Here is a 17,640-nt window from a genome sequence, read left to right as displayed (position 1 = left end):
CTTATCAAATGTTTTTTTTTTCCATTTTTTGTACAATAAATCAATAATAAGTTTTGAAAGAAGTAAAAACTTACTAGAAAAAAAGGAAACTGAAGAAAAAAAAATTTGGTCCCAATGGGGTTTGAACCTACGCCCCCCTTAAAATTGCAGTCAATGTAGGTTTATTGTAGGAATTGAATACTCTTCAAAAAGGAGGTACTCTATTATGGGCCTAATACCTTAAGTCAGATAATCGCGACATGACCTATAATGGTATGGTAGTCACGTTAAACTCAACAAAAGCAAATAACGGACACACGTTTAACTGCAAAACAAACCAATATATGTTAGCAATTTTGACGACATAATCCTGTGTAAGAGATTTTGAAAACGTGTATTGAATTAAAAGAAAGTACTTGTCAATGCAGTTTCAAAGAAATAGTAGAGATTCATTGTTCGAACAAACATTGAAGTTTTTAATATCCTGTTCTTAAAATCACTGTAGCTAAATCCATTTTATATTATCTTTTAAGTTAATTTCTTTTATCTGTGTAACAAGAGAAATTATACATAAACACTTTACTGTAAAATGGAATGTGTCATAATTGTCTGTTTACAATGGTGGTATCTTATATGAGACATCTGCTTATTTTTTAATGAACATCTGTACAAAGTAAAGTAGATGGGCCACGATTTATTGCAGTCATTTACCACAGTTTTCAATATAAACATAAATGTGTGTTTAAAGTAAAACTGAATCGTCACATGCCAATAGTCATACGGGTACTATTGTGAAATATAAAAATACATCTGACCTAGTTTGTCAAAGTTGTTGTGTTTACAGTAAACAGGTAAGAATGCTATGACTTTTTATATCAGCTGCTTCATTATATTATATTGTAACTAAAGTTGAAAAAATATAAATGTTTCCACTAAAAGTGTTTCGTATTTGATAACTACATTGAATGTTGTGTAGAACTGGTTTAAATTCAACATGTGTGTACCTGTTTAATTCAGTTTGAGGTAAAGATTGTAAAATGAAACTTGATTAACGAAAGTCATGTGCTTGGCGTATTGAAGATTTTATAATTCTTCTACTACAGTTGAATCGCTTAAAAGTCGCACAATGTTGCTGTTATATTAATAAAGATACTCACATACAATACTGGTTTGTCTTATAGTTTTCTTTGTTTGTTTTATTTCTCCTACTTTTGATGTGGCTTAATATATTCTCTATATACTAATCCCCAATGATAACGTGATTCCCGCCAAAACGCGAGGGAGAGTCTATTTCATGATAACTGATGAAATAATAATTCATAATGGTTACCCATTACTTGACAATTAAATATTAGTATTTCTTTCGTTTTGAATATCCGCTATATATATGGCAACATAGCTCAGTTGGATAAACTGTTGGATAAACTGCAGACACAAATTGGATATAAGCAAATCGTTTTGTGGGTTCGAATCTTCATGAGGGTTTTTTTCAGATTTGTTTTTTTCTATTCGTTTTCATTTTGTTTCATTATTTCTGTTTCTTTCTTTAATGGTTTGAATTTGTATATATGTCTTTATATAACACAATAGTATGTTCATTATTTGCATGGCTTAAGTGCATGCATTTAATCAGTATCATCTTTGATATATAATAAACTATTCTGATCTGCCATATGGACTTCTGATACCTCTCTGTCGTATTGTCACAGAGCTCATGAAGGAAACTAAATTTTTATACAAAAGTGAAATAAAAAAATTCTCAGTGCTGAGTTTCGAACCCACACGGCAAAAGATCTGTTGACCATGGACAGTATGCTTTACCACTGAGCTAATTTGTAATTCGTACAAAATCTAGAAATATTTAGATTGTAACATGCTAGAAAAATGCTGAATTTCCTATGTTCCATTTTAATCTATTTATAGTCATGTTTGTAAATATCAAGTTATCGTTGGGGCATAGTATTTATTCGTCTTTTTCATGCACAGGTGAGACATCGAAAGAAATTGGGCCTATTCCTAGTCTTGTTATTGTATTTCAGACCTCTTTGCTATAACATGAGCATGGAAGTATCAGGGAGGAAAGGAGCAACTGCAATGTCAGACACTGTCAGCCAATCATCAACTGAAGATTATGATATATCTTGTCAGCCGTGTTCGTTTGAGAGAAATAATGTTGGAGCTGAAGGCTATTGTCAAACTTGCAGCGAATATCTTTGCAAAACCTGTCTTAATGTACATCGTAAACAGTCAGCTACAAGGAATCATATCATTCTTGGAAATGACCAAATGCCAAAAGAGCAATCAAAAAGCAGAGACGTATGTACTAAGCCTTGCTCAGTGCATGTTCAAGAGATCATTAAATTTTACTGTACAAGTCACGATGTTGTTGGATGTGGGGATTGTATGGTAATAGATCACAAGTCATGCAAAGTGGACCTCGTTGAAAATGTATCAAGCACGACTGACAATGAGAAAAGGGAAGTCAGAAAACAGATTGACCAGTTTGAAAAAGATATTAAGAAAACAAAAAAAGATCTTATATCTTCTAAGCAGGACATTGTGGAAAATTACTCAAAAATTAGCCAAGATATTGCAGAGTTTAGAAAAAAAATTAACAAGAGTCTTGATAAGATGGAAGCTGCGATTGTTTTGGAGGCAAATGAGGCCAAAAAAGACGCTGAAAGTGTAATACTGCATATATCAACTGAGTTGCAAACGCTTGAGAAAGACCTCAACTATTTATCCACAGACATCAAAGGCTACTCAGGAAAACACAATGATCTATTTGTATCACTGAAAGAAACTAAAGCAAAACTGTGTTATCTGAAAATGTCACATGCGCACTTGAAGAAGAAAAATAAAATACAGTTATTTGAATTTGAAAAAAATGACAATGCTGGTATCCGTAACCTTTTGTCAGGTGATGCAGTCATTGGGATGTTAAGGATCAAACAAGATAAACCGCAGGAATTTCCAAACGTACCGACTGATCGAATACCGGTAAATATGCTGGAAATGGCAGCATTATACGTTGGAAAAATTGAATCTAAAGATGAAAAATATGAACCAAAAATGTCAGGAATAGCTGTATTGTCAGCTGACGAATTGGTTGCAACTGACAACCGAAATGAAAATGTTAAGTTGGTAAATTTAAAGAACAATGAAATTAAGTTTAAACTTCCTCTCAAGTCTGCACCTTTTGATATAGCATGCATTGGTACAAATAGTGTTGTCGTGACAGTACCCAAGAAAAAGCTTGTCAAAGTTATATCTGCGATGGATGTGATACTAACAGAACAGAATGATATTTTAGTGAATGGAGAATGCTATGGAATCACTCATTTTTCAGACGGATTTGTCATATCGTTTTGTCGTCCAGAAAAGATTGAAACGATTGATATGCGAGGCAATGTGTTAAGATCAGTTGTTTTTGATCCGAGCGGAGAAAATTTGTTCTCGAGACCACAATATGTAGATATTTGCCATTCGACGAAAAGGATATATGTTTCAGACCGGACAAAGGAAGAAGTGATAGTGATAACACCAGAAGGGAAGTTAATCGGCAAGTATAAAGAACCCACATATCCTCAGGGCGTGTGTGTTTTAAATGATGGGAGGTATCTAGTAGCGATGTATGTAGGTGATATCAATGTAGTATCCAGCGGATGCATCAAACAGAAAACATTGATAGAAAGGAAAACTACTTTAAGATGGGCTTGGGGTATATGCTACAGCTACGAGCATAAGAAACTATTTGTAAGCTACGAAAATGGAAGATACATTAATGTTTATCAGTTGCAATGAACACATATACGCGAACAAATAAAATGCTAGCACGGATATGCTTCATTTCAATAAAAAATATAAGAAATTCCCTTGTAGGCGTAGAATGCAATAAAATAATAATAGTAAAAAAACAAAAAAAAAAAAAAAAAACCCGAAAAAAACAACGTCTGTTCATCAGAGATAATGAAATGTGCAACACCTCTCACGCCAGTAGCACCGGCTTAGTGGCATTTTTTATGATACACTCGAATGGACACCATGATCCCAACAGACCAAAAATATACTAGCGATAAAAAGAAACTGTGCATGTGTAAAATGTTCATGTATCGCTCTATTTTATAAATTAAAGCTTGAAACTTTACACAGGTAAGCTGTGTATCCCTCTCGGTCATTTGCTGATGCAATAACTATATCAACTGAGCTGGTGTTAAATAAAGGTCAGATAAAACCCTGTTAAAATTTTCTTTTGCGATTTCTTATAACCTCCTAAGTTATTGCATATTATACCCATGTACAGTTTCTTTTTTCCGCTAGTATATAACAATTCTGAATCCATGTACGGGGATACTGTTTACAGTCACCACGCGACACTTAAAGAATGCTGTTGTGATAGTAAATAAAACCTTTAAGAAGATACTTTAGAGACAGTAGTAGTTAAATTTGTACCCAAGAGGTAAAGAAACACTTCTTACACCCACTAGCAGTTATATCGTAGAAAAATGGAATGAATTCCATGATGCTAAAAGACAAGAAAATATAACAACCTGACGCATCTGTGGAAATAGTATTTGCTTAAGTCAATATACATTTTAGAAACTTTTAGTTAAGTAATTTACATCAGCATATACACTTGTCAATGAATCATTCTATAACAGAAAACATATATAAGATGAAACACAAATGCAATATTTTGCCGCTAAAAAGAAAACACATAGCGCATCCGCAATCGCAAAATGTGTTTACATGTAAGGTAGGAAGTCTATTCACATGGTAATACTTTTTTCTTTATATAATTTAGTCATCCGCCTTAAGTAATTGACATTTAAACATTCGATAGAGTTGTAAGTGTTTTGGTCCTACTGATTGAAAGTGCGGATCGAGGAGGTTAACTGTTTTGGCGGTAATGAGGCACTACCAAGTAACCGCGAAAACAATTAGTTTAATAATATTTTATTGCATTTGATATACTCAGTGGGGTTTGGCACAAGTTGTATTAACATTATTAAAACCCTCTCCGAGAAAACACCCGAGATCCGGATATTTCCATCTATACCTAAAGTCAATAATAGATTCTTGTGCTTGCTTACCTTATTTTACAACTAACAGATGGTATAAAATGAAACGAATATTTTTCTTATAAGCAAGTTTATTTCTGTAGCGTATGAATTTACGCATTCAGTCATAATTAAAGTTCTAAAGTCATCTTACACCTCAGTTTTTTCCAGCACCAACGAAAACATGAAACAATCCTGTTTGTCACACTTTTATTACTTGTCTCATATAAATTGACGGTTCGTACCTTGTGTTGTTGACCGGTCTGTAGTTCAATCTTGCAGTTCTAAAGCCAAAATGTTATGAAATTTATTTCCAATGTCTTGTAATAAAACAGCTACTAATAGTTTTTAATCTTATAGTCGGAGGGAAATATTCAGAAATAAGACACATCGTGTATTAGTCCCCGCACACAAAAATTATCTGCTTGGACTTTGTCGATCTGCAAAGACATTGTCAGAAATGAAACGCACGTGTGTCTTTTTCGACTTTAGTGATAATACACGTTTTTTTGTGTCGAGGTCACAAACATATCCTAAGGGCTTCTGCAGACGTATATTCACAAAACAAACGTGTATTGTCGCTATTCTTGCATAAAAATATATTTCACAACGATTCATGTATGGTTTTCATATGTGATGACTTGACGATTCCGGTACATTTTTTATTTACCATTCCAGTTGTTCTTGGAAACGGTAAACATGTTTTAAATATCCGTATCCAGGGCCCGGAAATAAACAACACTATCAAAAGCACATCCTGAAGGTTTTTAAGCGATTTTTTTATCTCTCAGTATTACAAACATAAAATTACCAATAATTGTTCATATCATTTCACAATTTGGTGGACTCGACCACAATTTCAAGAATAATAACTTTACATTCGAGTTAAATTGAGTACGGACACGCAGTTGGAGTACGGATGAGTACGAACGTAGTGTCAAGTTTCCAAGCTGTTTATATAAATTCTTCGAGAAATTAGATAAAAACATACTGACTGATACTTACCAAAATCATAAATATGATACCTAAAAACAAAGAATCGCACAGGTAAACACGCGATTCTTTAACATTCACGGTTGTCTACAAAATCTGAATTGACGCAGAGTTCTAAAAGGGGAGTAAACAAGGGAAGAAACGAGTACGAACAATGTTGGGGACAGCGCATTTGGCGTTCGTTACTTGTCTAAAACATTCTATGGTTTAGATTGCATCTTTAATGCTTCAAGAAGAGGTTTTTATGAAAGAAAAAAGACACAGCTACCAGATGTCAATCTGCGCAGAATTACATATACGTCCCTGGGAAAGCATTTAAAAAATAAAAATCGGGTATTAACAGCACGTGAATTGCCTTGTTTGCACACGATTTTTCTCCCGTTAATACATGGGCGGATCCAGGGAAAAAAGTAGTTTTTATGCAAGAATTTACAATAGTGCATCAGCAATGAGATATTTTCAGCAAAAGCGTTTGAAATATAGTTTTTAGCTTGCTTTGATACCCACGTGATACTAAACATCTATGGTAACTGCTCGCAAGCAGTATAAGTTTTCAGAAACTTCGACTATGAAATCTAAATATCATAGCATTCGAACAGTAATCTAACAATGTAAGTCATGTAAGCCGCGGCAACAGTGTTTTGTGTTACTCCTCCAACGAAAATATATAACATTCGGATAAGTGAAGATAAGTGAATGGGTGTTTTACACCTGGCTAGTAAAAGGATCTTGGAATCTTCTAGAATTGGAGCGTCTTCTGCCTGCAACTAAAATAACAATTTCAAACAGTCTTATGGAGGAGTTGCCAGTATGGGTTACCGATGGCGATAGTAAATAAACTGAAATATAATAAGCAATATGTTATAAAACCGATGGCCGTTGCAGTGTCATTTGACAGTAAGTTATATATAAATCTGATGAGTGTTTGCTTTTAAAAACATTTGAATTGGAAGGTCAGTTATTATGAAAGTGATCCGTAAGAAAATGAAAAAGCTATAACCAACATTGGAAAATGTGGTTAGGTCAATGTGAAATGACTGTACATAAAATCGAATGACTTGAGACCAGGAGTAATGTCAAAAGAATCCGTAATACAAAGAAATTGCAAGCAAGCTTTGCAAGGTTAAAGCAGATCTAAAAGAATATGCAAAGATTATTTGATTCCGGGGGAATAAAATACTGGTGAAAGAAAATACTGTCTAAAAATCATACAAGTCAGTTGATTGAAACAATTCATTTTCTCATTGCCCAGGACCAATAGAACCTGAAGTGGGTAGTTGTTTTAGGTTTCAGAAGGTAGTGCAGGATACAATTGTAACGTCAATTCCAGAGACGCCCGTTTCTTTTATATACAAGATGTATGGCAGGGGTAGACGGATACATGGTGTCTCGGTATAAAACAAATCAACCGAACAACCGAACCGAACGCTTTTCCACTTTAACCGCCTCAAGCCTAGTGGTAGAGCGTCCCTGTTGAATATTCACCCTTGCTTTTTCCACTTCCTTCAACACCCCCGTCCCGTTCTCTATCCCTTATCTTTTTTGCATCTTGTATCTTATAATTGATATGTACTTGTCGATGGAATTTTGTATTAACCTGTCATGATGCTAGAGCTATATCTTTCCACTACAGTTTCTTTTTGTTGCGGGCCTACTTCGCGATGTATTCTTCTAATAGATCCTAAACAATTTATATTAATTTCAAATTCATTCCTGTTTCGAATACATGCGGAACCGTTGATTTCATATTTGATATACAGTGCATATATGTAAAACAGGAAATTATGTACATGACTACATGACCTATTGTAGCCGTTTTGTCACAGTTAATGTGGTTCGGACTTATTTTTATATATAGCCGTTTTGTCACAGTTAATGTGGTTCAGACTTATTTTTATATATAGCCGTTTTGTCACAGTTAATGTGGTTCAGACTTATTTTTATATATAGCCGTTTTGTCACAGTTCATGTGGTTCAGACTTATTTTTATATATAGCCGTATTGTCACAGTTGATGTGGTTCAGACTTATTTTTATATATAGCCGTCTTGTCACAGTTAATGTGGTTCAGACTTATTTTTATATATAGCCGTTTTGTCACAGTTAATGTGATTCAGACTTATTTTTATATAAAGCCGTTTTGTCACAGTTAATGTGGTTCAGACTTTTTTATGAACGTGGTCTCATCAGATCTTTTATAAATCTCTTATGAAGAGAATGACCCATGACATAGAATAAAATCATGTTTTATGATCTTTGTAAGATTTTGTAATTACCCCCTTTTGTATGAAAATATTCAACAAGCGCAGTATTTCGTTTTTTATGTAATTTCTAGTTTCACATTTAATAGATATATTGGGATTTTACTTTTTTAAAACCACATGTAGCTTCCAGATTTATTTAGATCTACTGCGCAATGAAGACAGGCAAATAGAGTTAACATTAATTTTACAAATTTGTATTTCTAATAAATTTTGGCTGCAAATATAGTACAATAGTTCTAAATTTATATCCTTCCCTGTGCAAACTATGTTAAAATAAATCTCTCTTGGTTAGGCAACAAGAATGAAAATATCATTTTAAAGATACTTCCAACTTGACTAGTCTGGAGTATAACCTGTATCAAGAACTTAGTGTATTCAGAACGGGGATCCCGTGCGATCGGAAAAAAGATTAATGGCGACATATAGCAGACTGTTAGACAATATCTAGTTATCACAAAAAGACATGTCGCCAGTCCGAGTTCCGCGACTGGACCGATCTATGACGTCATCAAAATGGCGGCCAAGTTTGAAAATATAACTTTGCTTAATTCATTACTTACTTATGTTACACAGCCAACATACTTTGGATTGTTACCTTCATATTAGAACATGTCGGTCATTTTAGCCCAGTCAGTGAGAAGGACATTTATCATGATGGGTATCACGATTGTGTAATGAATCATTTGCCATCGTCTGGCATTCTGAGAACTCCTGAAAGTTCTGTGATAATTTTGTCAATTATCAAGGGATGGCACAACATTTTTGGAGAAATTTTCATAACAGTTCTACGACAGATTTCTTACTGTCAAAAGTGGCTTTCTTGAAATCACAATTGTCAACTGCAAAGAAGATATGTCGACCATTCATAAAGTTTCTTGGAATATAGACAACCTAATCAGAGAATGGTTATTAGTAGTAAGGCGTAAAAAAAAATTGTTTGTTTCCGGTATCCCGACCTACCCTAAATTTTTGGCCCGACCCTAAATGTTTTTATGGCCTTGGAGAATATTTTTTTCAACTTTTTAACAAAAAGATGCAAAACTGCACTTTTTATGCTTTAAACATGGCCAGTGATGTTACAAATCAACTTACTGATGCTCTAAATGCATAACCCCCTTATTTGTAATAATTTCTTGACAAAAAAAATAATTTCCGAAAAGTCTCCCTTAATAAAAAAAATTTCCAAAAAAAAAAATTTTCCGACCTACCTACCCTAATTTTTTTGAGCATGTTACCGGAAACAAAGAATTTTTTTTAGGCCTTATCTGATTCTAATCTTATATAACCCGTGTAAAAGTATTTTAGTTCTATACTTCTTGATCTTTAAAGTATCATACACCGGCTGCAACCTGTAAATGTTAGTTATAACCACGAAAAGTTGCAATAGGTTTGTAGATGTATGCGTACATGTACGGGTCGATTATGTGACGAGCTGAGAACGTGACTGTCCTTGACATGTTCAAATCGTCATTCTTGATTTCCGCTGAAGGACTCAGAATCAACCAACGTAGATAACATGCAATGAAAGAGGTATGGACTTCCAAATAAGATCTTGATTATCATGGTCCTGTAAGTACCAGCCTGAGGGATGAGTATCATTTTCCCCTAAAAAATTTAGCTTAAGAGGAAAGCTCTTGTATGCTAACCTTTCCGTTCAAAAACTGAATTGCTATATATTCGTTTCATCGACTATAGTTTGGCATATTTTGTGTTTATTGCCGAATTTAGACGTATTTGAAATATTGTAAGACTTTGTGATCGCCGTTTGTAATTTTTCACCCACAGAGCGTTGGCCTCTTGCAACATGTAATATTTGCTCTTGCCAGTCTTGACAAAACAAACAAGTTTTTTCTACAACCTAAGTGGACGTTTTATATTACGAGGCCGGTGTCCGTCTGTCCGTCCGTCCGTTCTTGAAGGATTTTAAAGACACTTGTCACAGATGTTCACCACATCAAAACGACATGCATAGTGTATATTTCGGATGGCTGGCTTCAAGGTCTAGGCCACACTTATGGGTCATATGTCATACCTTCGGGCCTATATTGCTCCGCATTGCGGTGCTCTATTATAACACTTCTAGTTAGTACTAGGACGTTTGTTAATTGTCAGTCACATTCGACTCTATTGCTTTTGCAACAATAATCGTTTCGTATTTCATTTTAGCGCGATCAGTTGTGTCCCTACTGACGCGGTTCTATCACGATCTCTTTGCCAAGATGCAAAATCAGTCTATGTCAGAGAAATTGCGATCATCATATTACTTAGTAAATGCATTCTCGAATTGTAGAAAAAGCTATTGCATAAGCACTAGGGCACATTTTACCACAGTATGTTTAATATATCATACCCGTGCATAGCTTCCATATCATGAAAAGTTGTGCTACTGGAGCTTAGTGTTGTTGTGAGCAGACATTTTGATACATATTTACAGATATAAACTAATACAGAGAAGATATTAACGAACATATGTTAAAACAATATCAAGAAAATGATAGAAGCAAATTTAATGTTGAGTTTCATACAGCGGTTTAAATATTTCATGGTTGAAGGGTTTAGCGACGACACATCAATTCAAATGGGTTAATAGTGTCACAACAACAGAAACGAAAAGTAGAAAGTAACTATCAAAATGTGAAAGATAAATTAGATATAAATATACTCTTTTATTCTATAGTTATGTCCAGCTGTGTTAAATAGCAAGAGAAGAGGTCACTAGAAAGAAAAGTGTGCACTAATTCAGAAAGATACATATAGAATTATATTTAAGTATGCTAATATATAATTTTGAAGGGTCGTGAGTACCTGCGAGATGATTGTGCTTTCGGTTATAAGTTTGTTTAATCTATCATTACTGTTTTCTGTTATGTAAGATTATTACTATTAGATAATTATCAACAGGTTTCTATTTTTGATTTACATTTAATTTCGACGCAGCGTAGAATTTACTTAAACAAAGCTTTTCCTTTAGTTCACGTCCCTTTAAAGATGTACTATGCTCACCTTCTACATAAATATTTCATCATTGCATATTGCTCTGAATCTAGTAAATTCTCATTAAACATCTTTACTTTGGCTAAATATATAAACCAACTATACTGCAGTCACAATTAAATGTCTGTAAAGGAACAACATTTGTTTCAAACAATCTTCCGGAGTTTTACTAGCGTAATATATTCATACTATGTTTGTTTAATTAGTATGTAGAATTTAAACCTAACATACTACCTTTCATACTCGCAAACATGGTTATTTTATAATTCCATAAATGATATGCGATAATTGTTCATATATTCAAATATGAAATTTGGGCGTAATATATCTTTAATATTGTATAAATGACATTCCTTTGATATTGAAGATAACAGAATACTAATAATTATGTATGTGTACGATATAAACTACAAAAAAACTTCACTTTCAGCAACAAAGACAAACAACTCTGTCAGTCATTTGAAGATGATGATATAGGCTGATCACTACCAAATAGAATGTAAGCCTCCGCAGGTCTATCACAAGTAGTCCAAATATAAATAGTACTAATCTTTTTTCCTTTCCTAGTGCATTTTCTCGGCAGCAACGTGCTTACTTTTACCCTATCGCGTTTCAGTATGTATCACTTTGCATTCTAATGAAATCGGCATGTTCCTATCGCATGCTAGATAAAAATGGCGGCGTAAGAATTTAATGTCACGAAAAGAGAAATTGAAAGAAGCGAAAAGTAGTAAATTCAGCGGGTTGTATTTAACGAACTGTAGTTTTCTTATATAAAAGTTAACACCCCCTTTTCTTTTTGTTTTTCTAAAGTAGCGATCTAGTTCTTTATGGAATATAAGTGTCTGAAAATCTGATATGCTAGAAAATGTCGAAACACCGTTATGAAGTGAGTGGATTTTATATGAAATAAAGAACAGCTGGATTTAGTGGTGTTCAGCCTATAGGGGCAATACATGTTATTTTCTGAAACCCCTCGAAAATGAATGGAAATGCCATTAATCTATTCTTTATGATGTAAAACGGTAACAAATGGCTGAAAACGCTTAAATTTCTTGTGTTTTTGGAATTTAGATCGAATTTTCGACCAGGTGGCACTATTTTGGTTCGTTTTAGGACCTAGTAAATGTCTTTTCTCGCATTTTAGCACTTCAGTTGTCTAAATAATATTGAAATTAGCATGTTTCTGAATGAAAATGACAAACATCATAACGATTAAATGGATGTTAAATGTAAATTCCACGAATAAGGTAAAATTAATTGAAATATTGCTTGCACAGGGCTAAATTTTGCATATTTTTGGGGATGGGGGTGACCTGTAATGAATTGTCATTTCTCTATATTTTCTCAATATTTTGCACCAAAACAAAGCAAATCATTGTGAAATAGGTGTACCTTGAGAATGAATGCAAATTCATGGAAAAATCAAACAAAAATTTTCTCTTATAGGCTGATCACTACCAAATAGAATGTAAGCCTCCGCAGGTCTAGTCACAAGTAGTCCAAATATAAATAGTACTAATCTTTTTTCCTTTCCTAGTGCATTTTCTCGGCAGCAACGTGCTTACTTTTACCCTATCGCGTTTCAGTATGTATCACTTTGCATTCTAATGAAATCGGCATGTTCCTATCGCATGCTAGATAAAAATGGCGGCGTAAGAATTTAATGTCACGAAAAGAGAAATTGAAAGAAGCGAAAAGTAGTAAATTCAGCGGGTTGTATTTAACGAACTGTAGTTTTCTTATATAAAAGTTAACACCCCCTTTTCTTTTTGTTTTTGTAAAGTAGCGATCTAGTTCTTTATGGGAATATAAGTGTCTGAAAATCTGATATGCTAGAAAATGTCGAAACACCGTTATGAAGTGAGTGGATTTTATATGAAATAAAGAACAGCTGGATTTAGTGGTGTTCAGCCTATATTTAATTCTAAAAAATGGCCGCCATTTTGATGACGTCATAACTCGGTCCAGTCGCAGAATTCACACTGGCGACATGGCTTATAATGAACTTCAGACATTACGGAACAGAATGGTATATGTCGCCATTAATCTTTTTTCCAATCGCACGGGACCCAAAATATGGCTCTAAGCGAATACACTAACTCAGTGAACACAGATAAGTGTAAATGTTCAATTGTTAAAGTTTCAAACAAATCCATTCGTTGACCAAATTCTGATTAACCACCTTTAACAATCCACAATATCAAACGATTTATCATATTTTCCGATATATTCAACTCTACACAGATGCATTTTACATTGACAGAATAGATACACGTCAATATACAGGTATTTATATTTATGTAGTTGCGGATCGTTAAATATATAGTTTACGGTCACACATCAGAATATAGACACATACGATGAAAATATACCAATGAACTCTTAAACGTTCGATGGCAGTTGTTTAAATGAAGGCATATCAATTATAGAAGTAGAAAAAGCTGTAAATTCACTTAACAAGAACAAGGCTACCGGTAATGATGACGTACCCGCAGAAGTAATACAATCTTTAACGTGTATCGACTTCCTTCATAAACTGTTTTGTGTTTGCTTTGCAACAGGAAAGATGCCTAAAACATGGAGTGAGGGTCTAATAACACCAGTACTGAAGAATCCATCTTCTGATAAAACTGATCCAACAAATTACCGTGGAATAACAGTGACGTCAGCAGTATATAAAGCGTATTGTTCCATTCTGAACGACCGCTTAGTAAAATGGTGTGAAAGTAATGATGTTATATCTGACTCACAAAATGGATTTAGACAAAAGCGAAGTACGATAGATCACTTATCTACTCTTACAAACTTGGTAGAATGCAGGAAAAAAACTCAAGAAATCAACATTTGTTTGCTATGTCGATTACAGTAAAGCATATGACCGCATCGATAGACAAATACTGTGGGACAAAATGCAGAAAATAGGTATACAGGGTAAAATGTTGAAAGCTATAAGGTCGTTGTATACTGACGTGAGGTGTGCCGTTAAGATAAATAATTTTACAACTGACTGGTTCAATGTAGATATTGGCTTAAAGCAAGGATGTCTCTTATCAACGACCGCCTTTAACATCTATATCAATGATCTCAGTAAACAGCTAGAGCACTTAAATAAAGGTATAAACGTAGACGGAAGAATAATTTGCCATCTCTTCTATGCGGACGATCTAGTACTTATCGCCGAAAGTGAAGAAGAACTCCAGGGGCTTATGGATGTTCTATCAGGTTGGTGTTCTCGTAACAGGATGTCAGTAAACATGGACAAAACTAAAGTGATGCATTTCCGTAATAATTCTGTATCAAGAAGTGACTTTGTTTTTAAATTGAATGACACAGTTGTAGATTATGTCGAGCAGTATAAATATCTCGGATTAATGCTGAACGAAACACTAGACTATTCTAAACCAGCGAAATATGTTGCTCAGTCTGCAACCAGAGCTCTTGGTTTGCTAATTAGTAAATTCAAACTACTGGGCGGAATGCCTTTCGACGTTTATACTGAACTTTACGACACGATGGTATGGCCAGTGATAAGTTACGGAGCTGCAATCTGGGGGACAAGAGAATACTCTGCCGTTAATGCTGTGCATCATAGGGCTTGCCGATTTTACTTGGGAGTTGGGAAGTATACTTCAAACGCGGCTGTGACAGGGGATATGGGGTGGCTTCCTCCCAGTATTCGTCAATGGAAGTCTGTGCTTGGGCATTGGTTCCGGTTAAACCGAATGGACAATTCCAGAATTAACAACAAGGTGTTTAAGTGGTCATATAGACTAAGGAAACAAACAAAAAACTGGTGCTGTAATATAGAAAACATAGTGCAAAAGTCGTTAAATCGCGTTCTTGTGATAGATAATGTTTATAGTAAAAGTGAAAGATATGATACTGTTCACTCACTGCAAACTTGCTTATTTATTAAATTCAAGGAAAAATGGCAATCATGTATTAACTCAGAGACTGGAGTCAGTGGCCGTAACAGTGGCAATAAACTTAGACAATATATACAGATTTATTGAAAAATAAATATATTTATGCAAGTACGGGACGGTACGGGTTTTAATATTATTCAATTGCGGAGCACGAAAAGCTTACGCGCAAATTATCAACAACTTCACGATTGTCAATAGAAGAGGTTCTAGCACGTACAGTTCTGATGTTTTACTACAATTTGATGTCCAACACAATGTAATGTTATGCTGCAGACATCGCCGTAGTGTACAACACTGGACAATCGTATTTTTTGATGATGCATATCAACTGTTAATATTTGTCTTTTCTTGATAAAATTAGTCACATATTATGTATGATGCTGTAACAGAACCATTTGTAACGATTACTGAATGCATAAAGGGAAGTAATTCCATTAATATGCAAATTTGTAAACCTGTCAATTGTCATTGAAGTAAGATGACAGTATATATGCGCATTAAATCACCTTTGGTGATGAGCTAGCTTTTCACCGATGGGATTTGTGTGCGTCTGTTCGTGTGGATGCCAGTACATGGCACTGAAACGTTACAAAAGGTGGCAGCGGTGGGATGAAGTCAACTGCCGGACTGGAGTTGCCTTACCCATGAATTTCCTAGGCCAAATCTCGGGACGAGATTTCTCGGAGGGGAAAGTAATGTAACTATTACTGAATGCATAAAGGGAAGTAATTCCATTAATATGCAAATTTGTAAACCTGTCAATTGTCATTGGAGTAAGATGACAGTATATATGTGCATTAAATCACCTTTGGTGATGAGCTAGTTTTTCACCGATGGGATTTGTGTGCGTCTGTTCGTGTGGATGCCAGTACATGGCACTGAAACGTTACACATTTATTGTTAATTGTGTTTTCAAATTCGTCATTTAGATATTAAATGACAGATTTCAATCAAAGATACGTGTTGGGTTTGATTTGATTTACTACATCATCAAACAGAGCTCATAAAGTGAGTGTAAGATAAATACCTTGGTTATATGGAGCTAATGCTACGGAGCTTGCATAAATACAGATTTATTGAAAAATAAATATATTTATGCAAGTACGGGACGGTACGGGTTTTAATATTATTCAATTGCGGAGCACGAAAAGCTTACGCGCAAATTATCAACAACTTCAAACCCTCCCTCCCATCCCTGGTATGCTCAGTATACCTATAGTTGTAGATAGTTCAACATGTGTCAGTCAATTTTTGTTGTCTTGATAGATATGTCATTACAGTTTCATTGTAAAAATGATGTTCAACATAAGATAGTCATTGTTATAATAGATATTTCTCATACTTCTTAATTGTTAGCATGGCATTCAACATACATTTATAAATGCTGTATTGATACTTCACATGTAAATATAAATATATTGATATCATTACTTTTAACTGTAAGGCTGACATTCAGTGTGCTATTGTTATTATGCTAGTTATTGTGCCATTACTTTTTGACTATAAGACTGACATTCAACATAATATTATACTGATCATTGTTAATTAATGGATATGTATTTTAGTATTTTCCTAGATGTAAGACTATCATTCATTGCTTATTGGCATAAAGGTTAGATCTCCACCTTTGATGATGCATATCAACTGTTAATATTTGTCTTTTCTTGATAAAATTAGTCACCTATCACATATTATGTATGATGCTGTAACAGAACCATTTATTGTTAATTGTGTTTTCAAATTCGTCATTTAGATATTAAATGACAGATTTCAATCAAAGATACGTGTTGGGTTTTGATTTGATTTACTACATCATCAAACAGAGCTCATAAAGTGAGTGTAAGATATATACCTTGGTTATATGGAGCTAATGCTACGGAGCTTGCATAAAAACGATTTAAGACTGAGTACAAACGGAAGCGTATGTTAGGTCAGAAATTTTACAGAGACACCACAGAAGTGCTCTGGCAAAATTTAGGTGTGGCGTTGCCCCACTTAAAATTGAAACCGGGCGATATCAAGCTTTACCAATTGAACAAAGAACATGTTTCAATTGTCAGACTGAAGTAGAAGATGAGTCACATGTTTTAATTCATTGTCCCGTTTACGAATCTCTTAGACAAGAACTTTTTAAAAATGTTACGAAATACAATATGTCTTTCTCAATGTATACTGACTCTGAAAAATTTATTTATTTGCTATCAAACGAAAATATTGTTAAATATACTGCCAGAACCTGCTTTGAAATATTATGTGAAAGACGAAAGAAGCTGTATAATGTTACTTAACTTGTACACAATTTGTTCTTTTATATGAACTTTTAAAAATGTATATATGAATATATGTATGTACCATTATAAGGCAATTAACATGTATATCGTTTTTTTTAAAAACGTTCTTATCGGCATAGTATATTAAGGTG

General features: G+C 34.2%; 2 protein-coding genes across 2 annotated transcripts; both read left to right on the top strand.

Moving 5' to 3' along the window:
- The first annotated feature begins 594 nt into the window (after positions 1-594).
- Positions 595-3,915, top strand: LOC123525569 (uncharacterized). Its single transcript, XM_045304712.2, has 2 exons — positions 595-830; positions 2,019-3,915. The coding sequence occupies exon 2, from the start codon at positions 2,035-2,037 to the stop codon at positions 3,781-3,783; it is 1,749 nt and encodes a 582-aa protein (XP_045160647.2). The 5' UTR covers positions 595-830; positions 2,019-2,034; the 3' UTR covers positions 3,784-3,915.
- Positions 3,916-14,201: 10,286 nt separating this feature from the next.
- On the top strand, positions 14,202-15,305 carry LOC128555443 (uncharacterized). The gene has a single exon (XM_053537719.1). The coding sequence runs from the start codon at positions 14,202-14,204 to the stop codon at positions 15,303-15,305; it is 1,104 nt and encodes a 367-aa protein (XP_053393694.1).
- Positions 15,306-17,640: the final 2,335 nt, after the last annotated feature.

Source organism: Mercenaria mercenaria, chromosome 3, assembly GCF_021730395.1.
Source record: "Mercenaria mercenaria strain notata chromosome 3, MADL_Memer_1, whole genome shotgun sequence".
Classification (NCBI taxonomy): Eukaryota; Metazoa; Mollusca; class Bivalvia; order Venerida; family Veneridae; genus Mercenaria; species Mercenaria mercenaria.
Note: the sequence above shows the minus strand (reverse complement) of the source record. Positions and strands in the feature narration are given on the sequence as shown.

What these genes read in the sequence shown, in the direction of transcription:
- LOC123525569 (XM_045304712.2), top strand. Translation starts at nt 2,035, where the DNA reads ATGAGCATGGAAGTATCAGGGAGGAAAGGAGCAACTGCAATGTCAGAC.
- LOC128555443 (XM_053537719.1), top strand. Translation starts at nt 14,202, where the DNA reads ATGCAGAAAATAGGTATACAGGGTAAAATGTTGAAAGCTATAAGGTCG.